The sequence below is a fragment of the Ursus maritimus genome, unplaced genomic scaffold, assembly GCF_017311325.1.
Source record: "Ursus maritimus isolate PB19 unplaced genomic scaffold, ASM1731132v1 scaffold_10, whole genome shotgun sequence".
Classification (NCBI taxonomy): Eukaryota; Metazoa; Chordata; class Mammalia; order Carnivora; family Ursidae; genus Ursus; species Ursus maritimus.
The window spans coordinates 490,915-518,730 of record NW_024423344.1 but is presented as its reverse complement, the minus strand read 5'-3'; the positions used below and the strand labels follow the sequence as shown (position 1 = coordinate 518,730).

At 43.2% G+C, this 27,816-nt stretch overlaps 1 protein-coding gene and 1 non-coding gene across 2 annotated transcripts; both read left to right on the top strand.

Annotated features, from left to right (window-relative positions):
• Positions 1-2,506: 2,506 nt before the first annotated feature.
• Positions 2,507-2,613, top strand: LOC121101477. The gene has a single exon (XR_005833468.1). It is a non-coding gene; the product is annotated as a U6 spliceosomal RNA (small nuclear RNA).
• Positions 2,614-10,358: 7,745 nt separating this feature from the next.
• Positions 10,359-13,157, top strand: AMER3 (APC membrane recruitment protein 3). Its single transcript, XM_008692094.2, is given in 3 exon segments — positions 10,359-12,138; positions 12,181-12,955; positions 12,958-13,157. Coding segments are annotated over 3 exon segments (2,598 nt in total). The 5' UTR covers positions 10,359-10,515.
• Positions 13,158-27,816: the final 14,659 nt, after the last annotated feature.

The following is a 27,816-nucleotide window of genomic DNA, read 5'->3' as shown; positions in this document are numbered from 1 at the left end:
AAAGGAATCCACCAAAATCCTAGAGGTGAACACAGGCAGCAACCTCTTTGATCTCAACACAGCAACTTCTTACTAGACAAGTCTCCAGAGGCAAGGGAAACGAAAGCAAAAATGAACTATTGGAACTTCATCAAGATAAAATATCTTCTGCACAGAGAAGGAAACAATCAACAAAACTAAAAGGCAACCTATGGAATGATGGAAGATATTTACAAATTACTTATCAGATAAAGGGTCAATATGCAAAATCTATAAAGAACTTATCAAACTCAACACTTAAAAAACAACAAATCCAGTCAAGAAATGGGCAGAAGATATTAACAGACATTTCTCCAAAGAAGACATACAAATGGCCAGACGACACATGAAAAAGTGCTCAACATCACTTGGCATCAGGGAAATCCAAATCAAGACCACAATGAGATACCACCTCACACCAGTAAGAATGGCTAAAATTAACAAGTCAGGAAATGACAGATATTGGCAAGCATGGAGAAAAAGGGGAACTGTCCTATGCTGTTGGTGGGAGTGCAAGCTGGTGCAGCCACTCTGGAAAACAGTATGGAGGTTCCTGAAAAAGTTAAAAATAGAGCTACCCTTTGAGCTAGCAATTGCACTACTAGGTATTTATCCTAAGGATACAAACATAGTGATTTAAAGGGGCACATGCACCCCAATGTTTAGAGCAGCAACGTCCACAATAGCCAAAGTAAGGAAAGGGCCCTGATGTCCATCGACTGGTGAATGGATAAAGAAATGGTATATATATATGCAATGGAATATTACTCAGCCATCAAAAAGAAGGAACTCTTGCCATTTGCAATAACGTGGATGGAACTAAAGGATATTATGCTAAGTGAAATAAGTCAGTCAGAGAAAGATAAATATCATATGATTTCACTCATATGTGAAATTTAAGAAACAAAACAGATGAACATAGGGGAAGGGAAGGAAAAATAAAATAAGATAAAGACAGAGAGGGAGATAAATTATAAAATATTCTTAACTATAGGGAACAAACTGAGGGTTGCTGGAGGGGAGGTAGGTGGGGGGATGGGGTAATTAGGTGATGGGCATTAAGGAGAGCACTTGGGTGTTATATGCAACTGATGAACCACTAAATTTTACCCTTGAAACCAATACTACACTACTTGCTAACTTGAATTTAAATAAAATTTTGAAAGAAAAAAAAGAAAGTTGCTAAGAGAGTAAACCTTAAATGTTACTACTACACCCTAATATTGTGGGGGATATTTTGCCATACATACATGTATCAAATAATCACGTTGTACACCCTAAACTTCCATATGGATGTCAATAACATCTCAATACAGTTAGGAAAAAAAGACAATACAATTTAAAAATCTGTAAAGGACTTGAATAGACATTTCTCCAAAGAATATATACAAATGGCTGATAATTACATGAAAAATTCCTTAATATCACTAATCACCAGGGAAATGCAAATCAAAACCATGATGAGATATCACTTCATGCTCATTAGGATGACTATTGTTAAAAACAACAAAAACACAGAAAATAACAAATAATTGGTAAGGATGTAGAGAAATTGGAGCCCTTTGGCAGTGCTGTGGGAATATAAAGTGGTGTAGAAAGAAGTACGATGTAGAAAAAAGTACAACAGTTCCTCAAAAAGTTAGACATAAAATTACCATTATGATCTAACAATTCCACTCCCTGGTACATCGAAAAGCTGAACCTTGAACAGATACTCATACACCAATGTTCATAGCAGCATTATTCACAACAGGAAAATGTGGAGACAACTCAAATGTCTATCAAGGGAAGAATGGATTAAAAAATGTGGTATATACATACAGTGTAATATTAGTCAGCCTTAAAAAGGATGAAATTTTGATACATACTACAGAATGGATGAACCTTGAAAACCTGATGAACCTTGGAAACCTTATAAACCAGACACAAAAGGACAAATATTGTATGAGTCCATCTTTACAAATTACCTAGAACAGTCAATTTCACAGAGAAAGAAAGTAGAATAGTGGTAACCAGCAGCGAGGGGGAGAGATGAATGAGGAGTTTTTACTTAATTGGCAGAGTTTCTGTTTGGGTCATAAAAATATCTTAGAAATAGAGATGATGATGCATACCTATGTGAATGGACTTAATGATACTGAATTGTACACTTAAAAGATATTGGAATAGGAAATTCAATGTTATAAATATTTTACCAGAACTTTAAAAAAGAAAAAGAAACAGGGGCGCCTGGGTGGCTCAGTCATTAAGCGTCTGTCTTCACGCTCAGGGCATGATCCCAGTGTTATGGGATCGAGCCCCGCATCAGGCTCCTCCACTGGAAGCCTGCTTCTTCCTCTCCAACTCCCCCTGCTTGTGTTCTCTCTCTCTGGCTGTCTCTCTCTCTCTCTGTCAAATAAATAAATAAAAACTTTAAAAAAAAAAGAAAAGAAAAAACAAACTGTGTCAGTTTTTTTAAAGATGGAAGTTTTAAAATATAGGTAATTTTGTGCTCACTTGGGCAGGACATATACTAAAATTGGAATGATACAGAGAAGATTAGCATTGCCCCTATGCAAGGATGACATGCAAATTCATGAAGTGTTCCATATTTTTAAAACTAATTTTTTTAAAATAAAACAAAATACAGTTACTTTTGAAAGAACAAGAAACCACCCAGTCATTGCAGTAGGCCACATCTTTCTGCAGGGGAACTAGCCTGAATACTAGGGTGCCTCTTGCCACACCCATCCTTGGAGCCATCATTCCTCCTCCCTACCCAGGCACCTATTCCAAATTATGCCTTTTGAAGTCTTTCTTCTCCAAGTTGACAGTCCTGGCCTTCTCATTCTTCCTTGGGGGCATAGGATCCCACTGCCTCACCTCCTAGTCTTCTCTGAGGATCTTCTCTGAGATCTCCGAGGATCTGAGGATCCACTGAGTTTAGGCTGTAAACCTGGATTTTTGCACCCCGACTGATGCAGTTGACAGGCTACTGCCATATTTGTGCTCACAGTCAGGTGACATCCTTTGAATTTGTCGGAAAGCAAAGGTATGGCCAGAAGGTCCGAGACCCACTGGTCAATCAAGTAACCAGGGAGCAAGGGCAGAGAATCCTAAGGGCCCACGCCAGGAAAGAAAAGGGTTAGAGCCACAGCCTAAAAATGTTGTGAGTCCTGATGAGAAAACTTAGTGTATTATAAAAATAACATAAAGCAAGTTTACAATAGAACACTATTAAAAATCATTCAGTAATATCTGAACTGGAAAATCTTGGTATGAAAGATCTTTTCAGGGGTCCTTGGAGAAGACCTGGTCCCATGTCTTTGGGGAAGAAAAAAATTTATATATTATAAATTATGCATATAGTTTGTTTTGTTTCTTAAAAATTAAGGATATTTTAAAACTCTCTGAAAGGCAGAAAATAGATGGCTTAGAATAGCTCTCAATGGCCAAAGGGTGACAAGTTGGAATGGAAAAGAGGAATTATCACTCATTGGAAGAAGTTAAGCCCGTAATTATCTTCAAAAGGGGAAGAGTTTAAGAAAAATATAAAGTCCTTGCAATGCAGAAGAGGGAAAACGATAATAGAAGAAACTAATGTTTATAACTTTAACTAGTAAGGACTATGGAGTCTGTGGGAGTCCTATTCTTGATTCAGGGTATATTTGGCAATGAAACACAGACCGCCTTTGTTTCTACCTAATAGGGGAAGAATTGACTAAAGGAACTCTGATGGCCAGAAACTGACAGGAAAGGTCAGGACTACACCACCAACACCGGGAGAGGGGACATCTGGGGTCATGCATGCTGCACCAGTCAGCAGGTAGAAAGGCTGTTTAACTGCAAGAAACACAATAAGGTGGGCTCATCCGAAGGCAGTGGAAGATCCTCTGCGGGGGAGGGGACAGCAATAGAATCCTCCTGACTCTGGGGTGAGGCAATCTCAGGGTGACTGTAAAGAAGGTTGATGGGTTATGACAAAGACAGCCCAAACCGAGGTGGGACACCCTATGTCCAGGGTCTTTTTGGACGTGGGGACAGGGAGGGAGCCAATCAGGCTCAAGAAAGTCATGGCCTTTGCCATTTGCCCTAGCCCTGACCTCTTCCTGGCCTCAGTCCAAGCCTGGACTGGGCGACCCCTGTGCCCTTCCTTATTACCTCACAGCCTGCATTCACCCCTGTTGTGTGGGATCAGCCCCCCCAACCCCCACTTCTGAGGAATCAGCAGCTTCATTAGCACCAGCTGTGTGCTTCCGCCCCTTTCCACCCCACCCCTTTCTTCATGCTCTTGGCACTGCTCCCTGAGCCATCCAGGGGTTATTTAATCCATACTTCATTCCTTTCCCCCAGCATGCCGTCCCTCTGTCCTTGGCCTAGCGGGGAGACAGATCCCACAACGTTTCTGCTTTTCCCAAGACTGCAGAACAGCAGAGCAACAGCAGACCTCACAGCCCTAAAGGAAGCGCCTTGTTTTTTCCCACAAATAATATAATCCGGTCCCAAGAAGGCACTCTGTAAAGAAGGTTCTGTAAGATTCTGCCCTGCATCCTGAGATTGGTCTGACCCGTTTTCCAAGGCCGCTCTGAATCCTGCGTTAGGAGTCGCGACTAGGCCCCGTGTGACGGAGCCCTTCCGGGACGGTTGGGGTTAAATCTGCCTGGACGCTACGAGCTGCGGAGATCAGCGCACCCAAACCTATGCGTTCTAAGGCTTTCAGACCACTGCGCAGACACGCGGTGCAGAGCCAGAGGAGACCACTGCGCGGCTGTACGTCCCCGGCAGCACCCGCAGCTGGGCCTGAGGGATGCAAAACCACAGCCTCGCGGGGAGACAGGGACAGAGACCGGGAGAAATACTAACAAAGCGAGACCAACGGAAGTCCAGGTGGCACCGAGGCTGCAGATCTCCGGGAGCAGCCCCTACCCCGGTCCAACTCATTTCACCTCGCCCCCTGCTGCGCCGGGCTGCCACAGAGGCCGAAGGACTCCCGGCCCCGCCCCCACCCCGGTGCCCTCCCGCGGCTTAACCCTTGCCTGCCCGCCTCCTGCCACAGAGGCCCGCCTCTCCAAGCCGCGGCGGGCGGGCGCGGGCCCTCCTCCTCCCCCACCCCGCGGGGGCGCGCGGCGCCAGGAGCTGACCGTGGTGCTGAGCTAGGCGCGCGGCTTGGGCTCGGGCGCGGCTCCCGGCCCCGCCAAGGCCGCGTACTGCGACACTCCCGGCCACCTGCGGTAAGTCGGCAAAGGCCGAGGATTCAGGCTTGGGGAGAAAGGGAATGATTTGGGAATTTTTGTGCGTTCTTTCGCGCGATGGGCGGGCTGAGTGGAGGAAAGAGGGTCTGCACCCTTTCCTCCTCACAGTGTCCTGCGCAGATAATGCGGAGTCTGGGGTCTGGGGGCGACGACCCTTTTAAGTCTGGGCTAAGGAAGGAGAGAGAACGCTTTTGCGCGTATGCGGAGGCGGGGGGAAAAAACAGATAAGACTGGAGACCCATTTTCTTTCATCCGGGCGGCCCAGGAACACCTAGAGACACCCGTAGAGGAGGTGGGCCAGAACCTTTGCTCCCCAAAGGGCCCTTTGTCTCTCCAACGTGGGGATTGGGTAAATTGGTGATGTTCTCACTGCAGATTCTATTTCTGCTTCATTCCCCACCCCACACCCACCCCATAACACGGAGCTTTCTCTCTCCACAATAGCCTTCACTCCAAACATCCTGAAGGTTTTGTCTTAGACAAGACACCCTCTACAGAGATAAACTATTGCCCCATACATAGCTTCCCACCCTGACCCCAGTGTCCAGGAAGTCCCTTGGCAGAGATCCTCTCTGAGGCCTCTGCTTTCTTATCACCGTTCCCCTCTTTGTATTTCAAGGCTTGTGGTTTTACTAGATGTTGGGGGCGGGGCAGGGAAAAGCATGGCAAATGCCAAAACTATTAGTCAAAAATTTTTTATCTCCAAACCACTTCTATTATATATGTGTACCTGCAAGGTTTTTGTTTGCTCTGTGATAGACTCAATTTCATGTTAAAAAAGGCAAGAAGCTCACAGAAAGGAAGGGAAAAGAAAATCCTAGGCAGTCGAGCTAAAGTTATTCATCTTGTAGAAAACCAGCCAGTAGAATTACTTCATTTTCTCAATTTGCAATAAATCCATATGCAAGTGCATACTCTGTAAGGCACTGAGAAGAAAGGTTGGCATGCATAGAAAATCTCTGTCACTACTGACTCTCCACTACGCCTTTCTCTGGCTCCTAATCTGCCTTCTGGCCTCCACTCTTGAGCCTGCTTTCCATTCTCACTTACAACTAATCTATTAAAACTGAAAACTGGCCCCTGTTACTCACCCTTGATGGCTGGCTCTCCATGGTGCATAGGATAAAAGCCAAGACCCTACCCGTGACCTCAGGCCTGGTGCGGTCTGCCCCGCCCATCTCCAGGCGTCATCCTACTGGCTTGCTGCTCTGGATACCTGGGCCTGCTTTCAGAGCTTTAAATATTCTTCATCCTTTCCTCTGCAAGGCCTTTCTGAGGGATGTTCCCTTTGCCTGGAATATGCTTCTCACATCTTTTGCCTGGTTGTGTTCAGCTGTCTTTTAGATCTTGGTTTAAATACCACATCTGTGAATCAGAGTTGATTAAATATAGACAAGGTGTGGTCCCTATTCTCATGGAATTTGGAAGTTCATTTTAGAGATGCAAGACTCAGTCCAAGGTCTTGATGTCACTGAGACCTGTCTCAGAGAATGATGTGCATAAACTGTAGAATTAAAAATGCCAGAATCAACATCCTATTTAGGAAACGTAGATATAAATATATGGCCAAAATGTCTAAAAAACATAAATACTTCATTTAAATAAGCACTAGCTCACTGTCAACCACAGTTGGAGTCCTGAATCTTAGCTTTTCAATCTCACTGGGGAGTAAAAAGCTCAAACAAGCACCCAAATGAGGAGCCAGTGATCACTGAGTTCTATAGACAAGAAGGCAGGAACCAGGGAAGGGACAGGCCTACTTTTACCTTTGGGGAAGGATGTGGCACATGGTAGAGTATTCCCTCTCAGGTTTCATGCTGAGGTCCACTGGAGAAGTCTTTAGCCAGAGGGTTACGAAGCAGAATATGCATTTTTGCAGCTGGGAACCTGGACATATTTGGCCTCTGCCCTCAAGCAATGACAGTGCCAGCATGTGGCTGTCCAGATAAATTCCACTCTGTCCCTGAGAACTGTCATGGAAGGTGACTGCTCAGCTTTTCTCCACTTAGGCAGTGGGCCCTCTTACCCCCCAGGGAGTTCCCACCTATGTCACATATGGGCCCCACATTTCTAAAGAGTCAGGCTCTGATAAAATATTTTAATGTAGAATCTGGACTGAACATACACTGAATTTCACATAATTGCTCCAGTATTTTGCAAATCTCCAATCATTACTCTGAATCTTAGTGCGTATTGCCCTATCAATGTGCCGAAGCGTTAAATGAACTCAGGAAAGAGAGCTGGCAACAGTAGTGACACTGAGTCCAGCCATCTGTAGAAATGACTGTTATTTTGAGATGTCGTTTTCCAAGTTCAGAATATAGTGAAATTTCCAGTTCTTCATGATTTTAAATCAGGAAACTGAATTAAGAATTAAGAAATCAATTTTATTCATAGAGATCAATATCAGATAAACCATCATAGTTCTTGCAGTTGCAATTTCTGCATACAGTGAAGTAATATTTATCATGCTCGCTTGGAGTTATTCCTTAGAGTATGGTAATAAAAAGATTTTTCTAAAACATAGAAAAGAGATCTCATAATGAATGTATCTAAAATTTCTTGTCATAGAAATTATATTATCTTCAATTACAATTTCTCTAGATTGTGTGAGCTATACTTTTGATTTTAATCACCATTTTCATTGTGCTTTCCAAAATTCCTCATAAAAACATATTTATTATTTGATTTTTAAATTTCCCGTGAAGAGGAGTTTGGGCTATTGGTTCACAGAATGTCTGTTGAGGTTAAGAGCACATGATCAGAATCAAAGGAGCTTGGTTTCAAATCTTAGTTCTGTCACTTATCACACGTGCAACCTGTGCCAATCTATTGAATTTTCTGGATCTTAATTTCTCCTTTGTAAAATGGAAGTTACAGTAGTATGTCTCATAAGGTTATAGGCCAAGCTCTCACTTGGTTAGGTCGATGCAACCAAGACTCAAATCTGGGTTCTCCAACGCCAGAGTCCAGATAGTAATCACTATGCTGTGTAGAGTAAAACCTATCAGACCTGGGGAAGGACTTATCTAGGCCACAAAGGACTGTGGGGGAGTGAAAATGGTATCTGCAGATATAGGCTAGGAAAGGCTTGGGCACATGCCACCTCACAGGGGGCAGAAAGGCAGCTTGAAGCACTTTCTCACTGTCCAGGATGCTGCCACCAAAAGCTGAGCTAAGTCCGGCTTCTGTGGTTTTCCCTGGCTCATCTTATCCTCCAGCCGGAAGTCTCAAGTGTCCCTCTGTAGGGGAGGAAGCACCGCCCATGGGTGGGAGTAAGGTGGAGGCTGGTCAGCTTACCCCTGTGAGCCCCTGCAACAGCAGCCTTGTCACCCCTTCTCATCTTCTTTCGCTTTAATGTTATCAGCCAGACTGTGAGGCAGCCCCTCTGCTTACCTCCAGGTGAGAGCTCATGGCTAAGCATTTGAGAGCTCCAGAGCTGACCCTGGGTAGCTCCTAGCTGTCAAGCAGCTTTCTGAACGTAGCTGCAAAGCTCTGTGGGCAGTGGACCTGAAAGGCAGGCAGGCTGACAGAGCCACTTGCCTTTCCACAGGCTTCATGCCTCCCTCACAGACTGTGAACTGTGGGGAGTGAATTCTGGTGCTCCCTATGAAGCTAATCATTACGGAGAATCAAAGAAACCCCAAACTCTCTCCTTTAATTTTTCCCTGGCCAAACTGACAGGATGGACCTGCAGGTTGCTCATCACCAAGCTGCTGGAACAGGCTGAGCTGTGAGCTGGGTGCCTGTGAGGATACAGGGAGGGAGAGTCCAGGGAAGTCCACAGGTGGTGCTCTTGGGCGTCACCTTCTTTTGGTCTACTCTTATAGGTCTCCAAACTCACCCCAAAGGCAACAGGTTTAAAACTATAGAGTCTTGTTTCTCTCTCTTTCAGACCAGCTCTTAGCACAGGCCCCTTCCTTGCCTTCACTCAGTTTCTACTTCCTGTCATTTTCCCACTTCTAGGTCAGTATTTACTGTTTCCTCAGTGTTGATGACTTCTCTCTCCTTATTCAGTTGCTGGGTCCTAGCATTTCTGCCTTCGAAAGGCCCTATAACTTCACCTCTCTTTTTTGTCTTATGACTATAGCTTCCACCTGTATCTTATCTCCACACACTCAGCCCACTTTAGTTGCCTTTTGTGAATCTTCTCTGCTCAAAGCTTCTGTCCTAATTTATTCAGATGTCAGATAAATAGTCTTACTCTGCCAACTTTATTATGTCACTCTTTGTACCCACCCACTCCCTCAGAAGACTTTTATAGCTCTTCGTTGACCTCAGAGGAAGGCCACACTCCTCAGCTATGCAAAAATGGTCAAGATAACAGTCTTACTGGCTTCCCTCTCCCACCCCCAGGACAGACATCAGTAATCAATCCCAACACTCTTTCTTATTGGACTCAGACTGGGCATCCATCTGGGTGGCACTCTGGCTGGTACCCCAGGCATCAACACCTCTCAGAATGTGCACAGAAAGTGATACCTGCCTACTCTCAGTCCATCATGTGCTGTGTCTATCTAACCTGCCTGGTCCTGGCCTCATGGTGACTCCTCACTTTTGCCTTCTACCATGATGCTGTCTCTCTTCTCAGTGCTCAAGCTCAGCACACACCATTAGATGCTTGGCTGTGCCTTGCCCTGATGGCCTCTCTGTAGACTGAGTCTTGCCTCCTCAGACAGATGCAATAGCCCTGGAGGGCAGTGTATGTGGCTTCCCTTCCAACTGATGAACACCTGTGTCCATCCCAGAAGGCAGGCTTGGGTTTCCCTTTGAGCTTTGTCTCTTAGATGAAGGCAGGAACTTACTTATTGAACCCTCTGCTCCACCACTCAGAAAGGCCGTGATACTTTCCCTGTAAGGATGTGGTGCTAAATCGAGTGCCTGGGCCTGGAAATAGGAGTCTGACTTGGCCAGATAAACTCTGAGAGGATGCTTGGTTGAGTTGAGAGATCACAGACACAAGAGCACCAGACCTCAGTCTACTCTCGATTTGGCTACTACTGTGTGACTTTAAGTATGTGACTTAACCTCTCTAACATCAGTTTTCTGTGGAGCAGTGGGCAGCCCTGGAGCAGTGAGCATGGGTGAGGCCATTCTCATCTCCCTCTCCCTACCGCTGTGGAGGATCCAAGTTTAGATGTCAGAGATCAGCTCCAAAGCCACTGTGTGAGCAGAGTTAGGCAGAGGTCTTCTAGAGCCATAGGCCTCCATCTTGGATACTAAGTGCGTCCTACTTTCCTTCACAGAAGCTTGGGGCACTGGCAGCATGGAGCTGAAGAGAGGAAAGACCTTCATCAAATCCAGCCTGCAGATTTCCCATGAGAAATCCCCAGATCCAGCAGCCACCACTCTGGCCAGGGAGGATGCAAGTCCCTGGTCAGTCTCACCAGGAGGGCAACAGCAGCCCCACAGTGAAAGGGCCCTGCAGGTTAGTCCCAGCGCCCAAGGATATGACAGATGCTCCAACAAGGGGGCAGAGCCAGAACCCGAGGTGGGGGCTGCAGCCTTCTGTGGGGCCACCTTCAAACTGGTACGAAAGAGCAAGACTCATGACAATGTGCCCGGGGCTGGCAGGGCAAGCACAGCCGCAGGGCAGCTGGTGGGCAGCACAAGCTTCCCAGGGCCCTCCAGCAACCAGCGCATGATTGATTACCGCCACTTTGTGCCCCAGATGCCCTTTGTGCCAGCGGTGGCCAAGAGCATCCCAAGGAAGAGGATCTCCCTGAAACGACCTAAGAAGTGCTTTCGGAACCTATTCCACATTCGCAGAAACAAGACTGAGAACTTGGCCTCGCTGGTGACCAAGGGGGACAGCCTGTCTTCCCCCGGGGGTCCATCAGAGGCTGGTGGGAAGCCAGGCAAAGCGTTCTTCCCCTTAGGTGAGGGACTAGGGCCAGACAGCCTGTGCCAGGACCTATCTGACAGTGAGCTCCTGCCTGACTCTTCCTTTGACCTCTGCAGGGCCCTGTGTGAGGATGTAGCCTCACTCAAGAGCTTTGACTCTCTCACGGGCTGTGGGGAGATCTTTGCAGATGAAAGCTCAGTGCCATCCCTGGAACTGAACGAGGGCCTGGAGAGCCCAGCCCAGGTATCACAGGCCCTTGAAAGCAAGGTTCTTAGGGGCCCCTTCCAGGGCAGTGTGGAACAGCTGGCATCACCTGCCCAAAACGAGATGTCTGACTTTGCCAAGTTCTGGGACAGTGTGAATCATTCTGTGAGGCAGCAGCACCGTGCCCTCCTGGGGCCATGGCTGGGGGGTCCCCAGGGGACAGACACAGACCGGCCCAGGCTGGATGCAGCTGGGCTTGCTGAGCTCCCCCTGTGTCCCTGCAGAGACCCTCACAGTGGCTCCAAAGCCAGCTCCATAGACACAGGTACCCCTAAAAGCGAACAGCCAGAATCCGTGTCCACGAGTGATGAGGGCTACTATGACTCCTTCTCACCTGGGCTTGAGGAGGACAAGAAGGAGGCTTCAAGCCCAGGCACACCTGCAGCTGCCTTCCCCCGGGACAGTTACAGTGGAGATGCCCTCTATGAGCTCTTCTATGACCCCAGCGAAGGCCCTGTTGGCCCAAGTCTGGATGATGACCTAAGTGTGTCTGAGAGTCTGTCAGGGCCAGCACTAGGAGCACCACTGTCCATGTGCAGCTTCCATGTAGGGGCAGAGGAGAACTTGGCCCCAGCACCAGGCCCAGACCTGCTCAGCCAGGGCTTTTTGCAAAGCTCCTGGAAGGGTAAGGAGTGCCTGTTAAAGCTCTGTGACACTGAGCTTGCCATCACCATGGGCATTATCAACTGGCTTCGCCGTGGCCCTGAACTCCGCACCCCACCTGCTTCAGCCCCTAGAGAAACTGCAACCTCACCCAGGGGAGAGGCAGAGAAGCTGGTTGCTGGCTCCAAGAAAAAGGGCCCAGATCCAGTGAAGCTGGAGGGCAGGGGGGCTGGGGCTTCAGATGCAGGTAGGACCACTATGGGCTCAGCACCCAGCAGGCGGGAGCTGTGGGCACATTTGGGTCCCAAGGGCCTCCCCCCTGGAGAGAGCAAGGTCCTAGGAGGGCCCGAGCAGGGAACCAGCACTCTCTCCAGGGACCCATCTCTGGAGTGTGTGCAGGTTTCTGGGGAAGGAGGGACACAAGGCTGCCATGAAAACTTGTTCTCCTCTTTGGGGTCTGCAGCCTCTGCAACAACAGACACTTCCAGCAAAAATAAGGTCCCAAACCATTGGCCTGGCTTCCAGGACCCCACACCTCCTGGGAATCAGGAGTGTTTCCAAGGTCCCTGGAGGCCAGGTCCTGGCGGAAGCACCCTCAATGTAGAGCCCACCCTGACAGGCTGTGTGGCCCAGGTTGCAGGCCTGCACATCCACCCAGACTACGAGCCCTCTACTACACAGTCCCCAAGGCAAGACATAAACAGTGGGCTCTGTAGGCAGCCTCAGGCCAGGGGCCCTGATATTCTCCAACAAAAAGAACCTAACAGCTTCCCTAGCGTGCCGGTTGTGTGTGGCCTGCCCTCCCTGGCTAGTCCACCCCACAGCCCACAGGACAAGAGGTACCCGGGCCACATCCTGGACCTTAGCCGGCTCAAGGTGGAGCCCACCAGAATGGATGCCCAGGCTCATCGTGCTTCTGTGGATGACCAGCCCCTGCAGCTCAGTTCAAGGGCTGTGGAGCAGGCAGCACATAAGGGCCAACTGGACTCATAGCCCCTCTTGGCCCTACTACCCAGCTGAGCCCCTGGGGCCAACTGCCAGAAATCCTGGACCTCACTTCCATCATCCAGTACAAACTAGCCCCCTCTGCAAGTGTCCCAGAAAGTTGCTACAGTTTCCTGGCCCATGAGGGCCTCCTCTGCAACAAGCTGGAAGTAGGGGCCCCCAGACCAGCCATGGCTGAGCCTCACCTGTAGCATGGGCCCTCACTCACCAGACACTGTGTCTTTGTGGCCACATTCAAGAGAACCTAACACCCAAATCTCCATCCTTTGTCCCTGATGTAACGACTGCTGGGGGGTGGGGGTAGCAGGACACAGGCAAGTGGAGCAGAACATTTTAGTGTGGAGGCATCCATTCCTGAACCAGCTCAGCTAGACCAGGTACTGGGCAGCCTAAGGCCAAGGATAGCTGCACAGCTGCCATTGCTCTCAAAGTGTGCCTCATTGATTTCCCCACAAAGAAATGAAGACTGGAATCCCAGTTGGTTGTGAAGTGGCCACAACTGGCTTCTCCTCATACAGCATGTTAGAGGGAGGAGCTCAGGCTTAAAACTGATGGGAAGATAACAGTACATCTTATAAATGGGAAGTAGAGGGTGCCAAGAAGTCTGCATAGTGGTTGAGAAAAATAAATGTGTGGTTTAAGGCTTAGGGGTGGGAGGCAGAGTGAGAGAGAGGCAGGGTAGGGTGCTGTGGATGAACTCAGGAATGTCCACTGGCCCCACACCAGTCTGCTCTCTACCCCCAGGACTAGTAGTCACAGTGTACTGGGGCCCTGAAGGACTTCTCGTGAGAATGAGAAGGAGGACCAGCCTCATCTCGTTAAGACCTCGAATCAGCAGACAACATATGTTACTGTGCAAACCTGCTAGGGCTAGACCGTGCAGATCCTAGTCAATGGGTGTTGGCAAATTCTTTATTACAAATCAGACCAACAATTTCCCACAACTTCTCTAAATGAAGCCAAGGATGGCAAAATGTTCTTAGGGAAGAAGCTGATTGATTGTCCACTGCCATTCTCTCCCCTCCAAACTGTCAGCATCTTTGCCTCCCCTTTCAGGAAAACTTACCTCAAAATGGAGCTGTAAGTCTCATCTTCCTGAAAGCCACAACAGCATGCACAGTACCAAATGTTCAAACTCATGGAGGGAAAAGGTGGCCCACATCCTCAGGAAGGGCAAGTGTCAGGACATCAGGTACAGTGACAGACCATGCATCAAGCTCCTCTATGATTAGATCCTACCTCACCCGACATGTTGCAGTGAGACGCCAAGGATAGGATGCCACAGACATGAACTGTTTCTGGAGGAAAGATCATCATAGAAAGGGGTAGGTCAGGTGGTGGGGGAGAAATTCCAGCCAGCGGGATGCAGTCTGACCGCTGACCACAGGCTGCTGCCTGTCATGATTGTCTGAGGCTTCATTTCAGACTAGAAAATGCTCTGTAGCCCTTGTTAACAACAGTTTACTGGGGCCTACTGTGTGCTCCCATAGGATCTTGACCCAGGCCCACCCCTGGGACACTGAGGAAGGTCAGCGCCAGTCTCCTGGAAAACCACATGTGATCCCCCCCAGGACCTCCACAAACGATTAGCATTATTGAGCTGTGCCAGGAGCAGGTTACACATGGAGTAGTTTACCTCATCCCTGCACCAACCTGAATGCAGTTGTCTTCATTTTCAGATATGGAAACCAAGGCGCAGAGTGCTGGTGTGACTTGCCCATGAACACATGCAGCTAGTGTGTGGGGTCGATGGGGTTTGAGTCCCACCCATTCACTCCTAAGGCCCAGTTCTTCACGAGGCTCTAGAACTTCTCTTGCTGAGTTCCTGCAAAGAACTCCTCTTTCAAAGCCTTCGCTCCTCCCTTCCTCCAGGGCACCCTCTGGGTGCCAGCTGTGTGTCTCCCTGTAAGCAGCCTGAACGCTTGGGGGCATGGGGCATCCCTAATTCAGTCATGGCCCTTATCACTTTGTACTGAACCTGAGCAGAGCAAGTGCTCAGTACATATTTACTTGTTGAAAGAATGAAATATCAAAAAGTTGCTCATGGTTTTCTGATTTCTAATTGAATGTGAGCCTGTGTCTAAAGAGTAACAGAGTTAAGATTTTACCTTGCAGGAGTTCGGAGGCCATGTTTCCTTGACGTGACATGGTGACTAGTGGTGATGGGGAGAATCCAGCCAGTTCCAAGAGTGCTGGTAAAGGCAGAAAGCAAGGAGGTCCAGGACCCAGAGGTTATGGTGAGGGTGGTCTGCAGTGACCCAGCAACAGAGCAGCAGAGAAAAGGAACTGAGGCCATGCCTACCTGAGAGGAACCACCAGCCCAGCGGCTTTCACTCTGGGAAGCATCTTAAGCAATCCTGACACCCTAGAAATATTCATTCTCTGTAATGTTGTGGGAGACCACAGCAGTGGCCTACAAGGCACCTTGCTGAGAGAACAGAGTGCCTTCCCTTTCTCTTGTATCCAGTAGGTCTGAGGAAACCTCAGATCATCTCTTTCCATATCCCACCTCTTGAGCTGCCCTCTCCTGCAAGAGGGGTGCAGGCAGTGCCAGTCTGATGGGGCTCTGCAGGCCTCAAGCATGTTCTCCAGGTGACCCACTGAGAGGAAAAAATGGAACTGCTGGTCCAGATCCTGGGATAAGTGCCTAGCCCAGTGCTGGGGGTAGCAGAGACCTAGGGGCATTTTCAGAATTCTGGTCATTTCTAACCCTCTCATTCATACTTGGCTGTAGAAGTGATGGGAGGTTTTTTCTCCCATATAAAGTAAAATCCCAGCTCATAGATGTCCCACAGAGTGTGAGTGACTCCCCAGGGTCACACAGTGACCAGCAGAGGACTGCGGTACACCCTGCAGCCTGTGCACTGTGCCTTTCAACCTTCCAGCCTTCCAAGGTTGCACTGGATACTGGGAGGTGCTGGGAGGGGACCAGGCAGCCTCCCAGCCTGCCCTAATGGTGGGGGTGGCCTGGGTCTATAGCAGGGTGCCCTGGGGTGCACCAGGAAGGCTGGACAGAGATCAGGAGGGAGGTAAAGGCCAGCACATGCTGAGGAAGACCCAGTGAACAACATCGGGGGTACATCTTACCTTTCCTGGTTTCTTATTTAATTTAATTTTATTTTTTATGGAATGGGGATAAATATCAGATACAAAACTCAAAAGACACAGAAAACAATAAAAAGTGAGTCTCCTTCCTTCTTTTATCTTTCTGTTGTTTTGATTACAAAACTAATTCCCATTTACTACAACCAATCCAAACTGTGTGAAGAGCTGAGCCTCCACTTCCCTGACGTTCTTGAACACTAGATGTGTCCTCAGACCCTTTTTACGTCCATGACATAAATACACATGAACTTTAATCTTTTTTACTGCACAGTGCATCACAGACATCTTTTTTATTTAAAATCGATTAACATATAACGTAACATTAGTTTCAGAGGTAGAGTTTAGTGATTCATGAGTTGCATGTAACACCCACTACTTATTACATTACGTGCCCTCCTAATGCCCATCACCCAGTTACCCCATCTCCCCACCCATCTCCCCTCCAGAACCCTCAGTTTGTTCTCTATATTTAAGTCTCTTACGGTTTGCTACCCCCCCTTTTTTACCTTATTTTATTTTTCCTTCCCTTCCCCTGTGTTCATCTGCTCATCTGCTTTGTTTCTTAAATTCCACATATGAGTGAAATCATATAGTATTTGTCTTTCTCTGACTTATTTTGCTTAAGCGCCTGCCTTCAGCTCAGGTCATGATCCCATGGTCCAGATGGAGGTGGCATCTGGCTCACTGCTCACTGGGGAGTCTGTTTCTCCCTCTCCCTCTGCCCCTCTCTCTTCCCCTCCTGCCTGTTGTCATACTCTCTCTCTCTCCCTCTCAAGACATCTTCTTAGCAGGTACCAGCAGCAAGCTCCATTATCTTGAACAGGTCCACCGCAGTCTCCTTTAGGTAGCAATTAATTTAAACATTCTCTTATTGACGGATATTCAAGTTATTTTGATTTTTGCTGTTACAAAGAATGCTGTGCTCACTTCTTTATTCTCCTAAATCTTCTTTATTAAAGTTCTCTTAAAAACTGTAAAAATGAAACTTAAGAATGAAAAGATGCATTTTAAAAATGAACAACACACCCTGTTTCCTGTACCCACCCCAAGGCCCAGCTGTCCTGAGGCCCTGATGTTAATGCCTTAAGCTCCATGGTGATAGGGACATACCACACACACCCATATTGGGAAGGGGAAAGGTGGTTTTTTTTGTTATTACATGTTAGACCTTGAAAACTGTCATTCCTATCCTTACAACAAGAAAAATCTGGACAAACAAAATCAATGACTTTTCTTGGCCCATCAGAAAACAGGGCAAATAACTTCCTTGAAACATGGAGAAACAGGTGCATTCAGAGAAATACAACAACCAAGACCTGGAGCAGGAATTGCAAAATGACAAAAACTGGTAGGAAGAGTTAAAAAGTAATTTTTAACTTGCAGGGTGAGTAAGAAGCTGGACAGTAAAAGGGAAGCATATGCTTTCATAGCCCTTTGCTCTAAGAACCACATCAAGTTTTCAGGGTGAGGATAGAGAAAGATCCCCTCATGGTCATGGCAGAGGGAATGGTAAAGTAGCTACTGTGAAACCGTCCAGACCCTTCTCCCAGCATGTCTACCTCACAGGGAGGGGACTTCTCCAGAAGGCTATTCTAAAACTTTTCCAAGCTGTAGGAAAGGAGCTCCACCCCACTCCAGTCCTCTCCAACCTTCCTGTCTCATGTAAGAATAAGTGAATAAGTAAATAAGTAAATAAATACATAAAGTAAGGTATAGTCTATTGGGAGGGGACTGCAAGAAAATAGACTGAAAACAGTAGGAGAGAAGGGATTAAGTCTTCTGAAGGTTTAACCCCACCCCTGAGGCACAAGCCCAGAAAGGACTCAGACTTACTTTGAAGCTTAGGGGGTAAAGGAATATCCCTTCCCTTCCCACCTCCCTGCTCATCCTAACACAACACTAATAAGCATCCAGTAATAATAATAGTGGGTTACAACTAAAAGAGCCGCAAGACAAAGATTCTATCTAAGGACCAGAACAAAGGGAAGCCAGAAGGAGAAGGAAAAGGAGGAAGACGAGGAGAAGGATAAGAAGGTGAAGAAGGAAGAGGAGGAGGAAAACAAGAAGACAGTGACAATGGAGAAGGAAAAGGAGGGGGGAGGAGAAGGAGGAGGAGAAAAAGAAGTAGGAGGAGGGAGGAAGAAATAAGCCCACTAGAGTAATATGAAGCCTCTGTGCCTTTAGCTATGATAAATATAAAACAGACTAACTCTTAGCCAGATTAATGTAAATCCTTACACTAAAAGTCTATTTGCCTAAGTACCTATTACCCTATACCACGTGTCCAGCTTTCAATAAAAATTTATAAAGCTGGCTAAAGTCAAGAAGAAACAAAGTCTGAAGGACAAAGCTATCATCAGAACCGGACTCAAAGGTTACCAGATAAGTATTATAAAATAAGCATTATTAACATGTTAAGAGCTCTAATGAGAAAATAATAGACAAGATGTATCACCCATGGTACAAACTTAAAGAATTGTAAGAAAGAAATAAAAAAGATGATAGAAATAAAAAAGTACTGTAACAGAGATGAAGAATTCCCTAGATGGGCTCTTTGGCAGATTCAACATGGCTGAGTAAAGAGTCAGGAAGCTTTATTAGAACATATTTTGAAATAAGTAAAAATGGAACTCCACATACGAAAACTTTTGGGATGCAGAGAAAGCAGTATACGAGAGAGATTTATATATCTGTAATCCATACATTAAAAAGGAAGAAAGATCTCAAATCAATAACCTGATTTTACACCTTAAGAAATTAGAAAAAGAAGTGAAAACTAACTCAATGTCAGCAGAAGGAAGGAACTAAAAAGCTTAAAATAGATATAAATAAAATGGAGAATAGAAAAATAATAGAAAAAGTCAACAAAATGAAAATTTGGTTCTTTGAAAAGATTAACCAAATTGACAAATCTCTAGCTAGATTGGAAACAAAAAGAATACTCAAAGTACTAAAATCAGAAATGAAAGTAAGATAGAAGGAACATACCTCAACATCACAAAGGCCATATATGAAAGACTCACAGCTAATATGATCCTGAATGGACAAAAACTGAGAGTTTTTCCCCTGAGATCAGGAACATGACAGGGATGTACCTCTCACCACTGTTGTTCAACATAGTTCTGGAAGTTCTGGTCTCAGCAATCAGAAAACAAAAAGAAATAAATGATATCCAAATTGGCAATGAAGAAGTCAAATGTCTCTCTTCACAGATGATATGATACTCTGTGTAGAAAACCTGAAAGACTCCACCAAAAAATTGCTAGAATGGATACAGGAATTTAGCAAAGTGGCAAGATATAAAATCGACATACAGAAATCTATTGCATTTATATATACCAGTAATGAAGCAACAGAAAGAGAAACCAAGGAATCTATCTAATTTATAATTGCACCAAAAATCATAAGATACCTAGGAATAAACCTAACCAAAGACGTAAAGGATCTGTAGTCTGAAAACTATAAAACACTTATGAAAGAAGTTGAGGAAGACACAAAAAAATGGAAAAACATTCCATGTTCATGGATGGGAAGAACAAATGTTAAAATGTCTATGCTACCCAAAACAATCTACACATTCAATACAATCCCTATCAAAATACCATCTGCATTTTTCACAGAGCTGGAACAATTCTAAAGTTTGTATAGAACCAGAAAAGACCCCAAATAGCCAAAGGAATGTTGAAAAAGAAAACCAAAACTGGAGGCATCACAATTCCAGACTTCGAGCTGTATTACCGAACTGTAATCAACAAGACAGTATGGTCCTGGCATGAAACAGACACATAGACCAATGGAACAAATGGTGTTGGGAAAACTGAACAGCGACAGGCAGAAGAATGAGACTGGACCATTTTCTTACACCCTACACAAAAGTAAACTCAAAATGGATGAAAGACCTAACTGTGAGACAGAAATCCATCAAAATTGAGGAGGAGAAAGCAGGCAGCAACCTCTTTGACCTTGGCCACATCAACTTCTTACTAGACATGTCATCAGAGGCAAGGGACACAGAAACAAAAATGAACTACTGGGACTTCTTCAGGATAAAAAAGCTTCCGCACAGAGAAGGAACTAATCAACAAAACTAAAAGGCAGTCTACAGAATGGGAGAAGATATTTGTAAATGACATGTCAGATAAAGGACAGTCCAAAATCTATAAAGAACTTATCAAACTCAACACCCAAAAAACCAATAATCTAGTTAAGAAATGATCAGAAGACATGAATCGACAGTTTTCCAAGGAAGACATCCAGACGACTAACAGACACATGAAAAGACGCTCAACATAACTCAGCATCAGGGAAATACAAATCAAACCACAATGAGAAACCACCTCACACCTGTCAGAGTGGCTAAAATGAACAACTCAGGAAACAACAGATGTTGGCGAGGATGTAGAGAAAGGGAAACACTCTTACGCTGTTGGTGGGAATGTAAACTGGTGCAGCCACTCTGGAAAACAGTATGGAGGTTCCTGAAAAAGTTAAAAATGGGGCTACCCTATGACCCAGCAATTGTGCTACTAGGTATTTATCCAAAGAATGCAAAGATAGTGTTTCAAAGGGGCACATGCACTCCAATATTTATAGCAGCAATGTCCACAATAGCCAAAACATGGGAAGAGCCCAATGTCCATCAACTGATGAATGGATAAAGAAGGTGTGGCATATATATATACAGTGGAATATTACTTGGTGATCAAAAAGCATGAAATCTTGCCATTTGCAAGAATGTGGATGGAACAAGGGTATTATGCTAAGAGAAAAAAGTCAGTTAGAGAAAGACAAATACCATAGGATTTCACTCATATGTGGAATTTAAGAAACAAAACACATGAATATAGAAAGGAAGGAAAAATAAAATAAGATAAAAACAGAGAGGGAGGCAAACCGTAAGAGACTTAAATATAGAGAACAAACTGAGGGTTGCTGGAGGAGGGTCGGTGGGCGATGGGCTAAATGGATGATGGTCATTAAGGAGGGCACTTGTTGGGATGATTGCTGGGTATTATGTGCAAGTGATGAATCACTAAATTGTACTCCAGAAATCAATACTACAATATATGTTAACAAACAAATTGAAAATTTAAAAAAGAAGAGAGAAAGAAAATTTTCTCTGATTAAAAAATAAGAGAGACAGAAACGAAAGTAGGGATATTACTGCCATTTTACAAAAATAAAAAAGTTTATGAAAGAATGCTATGAACATTTATATATCAACAAATTGGACAACCTAAATGAAATGGACAAATTCCCACAAACATACATCTACCAAAACCAAGTCATAAAGAGACCAAAAAGCCCAATAAGGCAGATCAATGAAACCAGCAGTTGGTTCTTTGAAAACATCAATGAAAATTGTTAAACCTTTAGAAAGACTCACCCCCAAAAAAGTGAAGATTCAATAAATAAAATCAGAAATAAAGGAGAAATGGGGTGCCTGGGTGGCACAGCGGTTAAGCGTCTGCCTTCGGCTCAGGGCGTGATCCCGGCGTTCTGGGATCGAGCCCCACATCAGGCTCCTCCGCTATGAGCCTGCTTCTTCCTCTCCCACTCCCCCTGCTTGTGTTCCCTCTCTCGCTGGCTGTCTCTATCTCTGTCAAATAAATAAATAAAATCTTTTAAAAAAAAAAGAAATAAAGGAGAAATAACTGACACCACAGAAACACAAAGGATTATAAGAGAATAATATGAAAAATTATATGCTAACAAACTGGACAACCTAGAAGAAATGGATAAATTCCTAGAAACTTACATCTTTCCAAAACTGAGTCAGGAAGAAATAGAAAATTTGAAAAGGCCGATTATTAGCAATGAAATTGAATTAGTAATAAAAAAACAAAACCCAACAAAACAAAACAAAATAAAACCCTCTGAACAAATAAAAATCCAGGACCAGATAGCTTCACAAATGAATTCTACCAAACATTTAAAGAAGAATTAATACCTATTCTTTTCAAACTATGCAAAAGAGGGAAAAGGAAAGAAAGCTTCCAAATTTATTCTGTGAGGCCAACATTACCCTGATACCGAAACCAGATAAAAACACTGCAAAAAAGAATACTATAGGCCAATGTCTCTGATAAGCATAAATGCAAAAATCCTCAACAAAATATTAGCAAACCAAATCCAACAATACGTTTAAAAAATCATCACCACGATCAAGTGGAATTTATTCTAGAGATGCAAAGGTGGTTCAATATTCACAAATCAATCAGTCAGAAATCATCACATCAAGAGAAAGGTTAAAAACCATGTGATCATATCAATAGATGCAGAAAAATCATTTGACAAAATACAACATTCAGTCATGATAAAAACTCTCAAAAAGCAGGTTTAGAGGGCACATACCACAATATAATAAAGGACACATGTGAAAAACCCACAGATAACATCATACTCAATGGTGAAAAACTGAGAGCTTTTCTTCTAAGATGAGGAATAAAACAAGGATGTCTACTCTCACAACTTTTTAAAAAAGATTTTGTCTATTTATTTTAGACAGAGAGAGGCAAGCAGGGGGAGAAGCAGAGAGAGAGGGACAAGCAGACGCTGAATTGAGCACAGAGCCTGACACGGGGCTCAAAGCCATGATGCTAACACCCTGACCTGAGCTGAAACCAAGAGTTAGATGCTCAACCAACCAAGCCACCCAAGCACCCCTCTCACAACTTGTATTCAACATAGTAATTCAACAAATCCTAGTCACAGCAATCAGACAAGAAAAAGAAATAAAAGGCATCCAACCGGTAAGGAAAAAGTAAAACTGTCACTATCTGTGCATGACATGATACTATACATAGAAAACCCTAAAGATTCCACCAAAACTACTAGAACTCATAAATGAGCTCAGTAAAGTTGCAGGATACAAGACCAATGTACAAAAAACAGTTGCATTTCTATATACTAATAATGAAGTAGCAGAAAGAGAAATTAAGAAAACTATCCTATTCACAACTCCACCAAAAATATTAAAATGCCTATGAATAACCTTAACTAAGGAGGTGACAGAATTGCATTCAAAAACTATAGAACCTTGATGTAAGAAATTAAAGATAACACAAACAAATGGAGAGATATTCCATGCTCATAGATTGGAAAAACCAGTATTGTTAAAATGTACATACCGTCCAAATCAATCTACAGATTTAATGCAATCCCTATCAAACAGCAATAGCATTTTTCACAGAACTAGAAGACATAATCCTAAAATTTTTATGGAACCATGAAAGACCCCAAGTAGCTAAAGCAATCTTGAAAAAGAAGAACAAAGCTGGAGATATCACAATCCCAGATTTCAAGGTATAATAAGCTATAGTAATCAAAACACTATGGGACCAGCACAAAAGTAGACACATGTATCAATAGAACAGAATAGAGAGCCCAGAAATAAACCCATACTTTTATGGTCAATTAATCTACAACAAAGGAAGCAAGAATATACAACGGCAAAAAGACTGTCTCTTCAACAAATGGTGTTGGGAAAATTGGGCAGCTATGTGCAAAAGAATGAAACCAGACCACTTTCTTATACCATACACAAAAATAAGCTCAAAATATATTAAAGATCTAAATATGAGACCTGAAACCATAAAATTCTCAGGGGAAAACATAGGCACTAATTTCTTTGACATCAGCCAAAGAAATATTTTTCTAGATATGTCTCCTCTGACAAGGGAAGCAAAAGAAAAATTAAACTATTGAGACTACACCAAAAAAATTAAAATCCTTTGCACAATGAAAGAAACCATCAACAAAACAAAAAGTCAACTTAAAGAATAGAAGATGTTTGAAATAATATATCCAATAATGTGTTAATATCCAAAATATATAAAGAACTTATACAACTCAACACCAAAAAACCCAAATAATCCAATTAAAAAGTGGGCAGAAAACCTGAATAAACATTTTCCCAAAGAAGACATACAGATGGCTAATACACATGTGAAAAGATGTTCAACATCACTCATCACCAGGAAAATGCAAATTAAAACCACAACGAGATATCACTTTATACATGTCAGAATGACTAACATTAAAAACACAAGAAATAACAAGTGTTAGCAAGGATGTGGAGAAAAAAGGAATCTGCATGCACTGTTGGGGGGAATGTAAATTGGGGCAGCCATTGTGGAAAACAATATGGAGTTTTCTCAAAAAATTAAAAATAAAATTGCTGTATGATCCAGTAATTCCACTAGTAGGTATTTACCCAAAGAAAATGAAAACACTAGTTTGAAAAGACACATGCACCCCTATGTTTATTGCAGCATTATTTACAAAAGCCAAGATATGGAAGCAACCCAAGCGTCCATGGATAGATGAATGGATAAAGAAGATGTGGTACACACACACACACACACACACACACACACACATTGGAATATTATTCAGCTATAAAAAATGAAATCTTGTCATTTGCAACAACATGGATGGAACTAGAGAGTCTAATGCTAAGTGAAATAAATCAGTCAGAGAAAGACAAACACCATATGATTTCACTCATATGTAAAATTTAAGAAACAAAACAAATGAACAAAGAAAAAAGAGACAAATTAACGAACAAAAACACTCTTAAATACAGAGGACAAACTAGTGGTTGCCAGATGGGATGGATAAAATAGGGGAAGGGGATGAAGAGTACATTTATCATGATGAGCACTGAGAAATGTATAGAATTGTTGAATAGTTATACTGCATACCCAAAACTAATATAACACTGTATGTTAATTATACTTAAATTAGGAAAAAAAACAACAGAGTCATGGAGAAATAGAAAATCTGAATAGACCTATAACTAGTAAGAAAATTGAGTTAGTAATAAAAAAATTCCCAACAACAACAACGAAGCCCCAGACAAGATGATTTTACTGGTGAATTCTATCAAACATTTAAAGAAGATTTAATACCAGTCCATTTCAAACCTTGCAAAAAAAGTTGGAGGTGAGAACCCTTCATAACTCATATCATGAAGACAGCACTGCCCCAATACCAAAACCAGATACAAAAACACTAAAAGAAAACTACACACCAATATTCATTGTGAATATATAGATATAAAAATTTTCAACAAAATACTAGCAAACTGAACTCACCAGCATATTAAAAGAATTACACATCAAGACCAAATGAATTTTATTTTTAAGATGAATTTTAAAAGCACATGATCATCTCAGTTGACATAGGAAAAGCATTTGAAAAATCCAACATCCTTTCATGATAAAAAATACTCAATAAACTAGGTATAGAAAAAAACTTCCTTAATATGATAAAGAGATTTTATTAAAAACTCACAGCTAATATCACTCTCAATGGTAAAAGACTGAAAGCTTATCCCCTAATATCAGGAACAGACAAGGATGACACTTTTACCCCTTCTTCTTCTTTTTTTTTAAGATTTCTTTATTTACTCACTTGATACAGAGAGATACAGAGACAGCATGAGCAGGGGGAGAAGCCCAGGGAGAGGGAGAAGCAGACCCCCTGCTGAGCCAGGAGCCTGCCGCGGGGCTTTATTCCAGGACCTGGAGATCATGGCCTGAGCTGAAGGCAGACGCTTAACCATCTGAACCACCCAGGTGCCCCATTACCCCTTATTTTCAATGTAGTATTAGAAGACTTAGCCAGAGAAATTAGGCAAGAAACATAAATGAAATACATCCAAATTAGAAAAGAAAAATTTATTTCTGTTTATAGATGACATGATTTTATACATAGAACATTCTAAAGACTCAGAAGATAACAAAACTAATGAATTAATTCAGCAAAATTACAGAATACAAAACCAACACATGAATATCAGTCCCACCTCCATACACTAATAATGAACAATCCAAAACAGAAATTAATAAAATAATTCCATTTGCCATAGCACAAAAAATAAAATACTTAGGAAACATTTAACCAAGGAGGCAAAAGAATTGTATAGTGAAAAACTACAAAACATTGCTGAAAGAAATTTCAAAAGACATCTTTCTAGATATGTCTCTGGAGGCAAGGGAAATAAAAGTAAAAAATAAACTATCAGAACTTGATCAAAATAAAAAACTTCTGCACGGTGAAGGAAACAATCAACAAAACTGAACGGCCACCGACTGAAAGGGAAAAGATATTTGCAAATGACATAACAAATAAAGGATTATTATCCAAAATATAAAAAGAACTGATAAAATTCAACACCCCCAAAACAAATATTTCAATTAAAGAACGGGCAGAAAACATAATAGCCATTTCTCCAAAGAAGACACACAGATGGCCAACAGACTCATGAAAAGATGCTCAACATCACTTATCATCAGGGAACTGCAAATCAAAACCACAATGAGATATCTCCTGACATCTGTCAGAATGGCTAAAATCAACAACATGAGAAACAACAGGTGTTGGTGAGGATGTGGAGGAAAAGGAATCCTCTTGCACTGTTGGTGGAATGCAAACTGGTGCAGCCATACTGGAAAACAATATGGAGGTTCCTCAAAAAACTAAAAACAGAACTACCCTATGATCCAGTAATCACACTACTGAGATTTACCCCAAAAATGCAAACACTAATTCAAAGGGATACATGCAACCCCATGTTTATTGCAACATAATTTACAATAGCCAAATTATGGAAGCAGCCCAAGTGTCCATGGGTAGATGAATGGATAAAGAAAAGGTGGTATATATGGACTAGTGGACTATAATGGACTATTAGTCAGCCATAAAAAAGAATGAAGCCTTGACATTTGCAACAACATGGATGGAGCTAGAGAGTATTATGCTAAGTGAAATAAGTCAGTCAGAGAGAGACGAATGCCGTATTTTTCACTCACATGTGGAATTTGAGAAACAAATGAGCAAAGAAAAAATAAGACAGAGAAAGAGAGAGAAGCAAACCAAGAAACAGACTCTTAATTATAGAAAACAGATGGTTACCAGACAGGAGGTGGGAGGGGGGCTGGGTGAAATAGGTGTTGGGGATCCAGAGTACACTTACCGTGATGAGCACTGAGTGATACCTGGATTCATAGAATCACTATATTGAACACCTGAAACTAATATAACATTGTATGTTAACTATACTGGAATTAAAATTAAAAACTTAACAAAAGATTTAAAAATGAACAGCTATGGCATGGATGGGACTAGGGTGTATTATGCTAAGCAAAATAAGTCAGTCAGAGAAAGAAATATCATATGATTTCACTCATATGTGCAATTTAAGAAACAAAATGGATTAACATAGGGGAAGGAAAGGAAAAATAAAATAAGATAAAAACAGAGAGAGGCAAGCCATAAGAGATTTCTTAGCTCTAGGGAACAAACTGAGGGTTGCTAGAGGGGAGGTGGATAGGGAATGGGGTAATTGGGTGGTGGGCATTAAGGAGTGCACTTGATGTAATGAGCACTGGGTGTTATATGCAACTGATGAATCACTAAACTCTACCCTGAACCTAATAACACACTATATGTTAAATAAGTTTAACTTAAGTTTTAAAAAAAAGTAAAAAAAATGTATAAGATCTTCTTTAATTTACATTGTTTCTTTTCTCCTTGAATTTATTTTTCCACTCCATGTCCTTGACAGAATTTTGTTCTACAGTCCTGTCTTTTTACTGATATCCCTGTCATAGGCATTCTCAGGCAGATTAGTTTTACAATAGAGGTGTGTGGAAATTAAGAATCTGGGCCCACCAGGGTGAAGACTGAGAACCCAGGTGTGACTCACACCAATTTGAACTGGTCAGCTTTCCCAAGTCA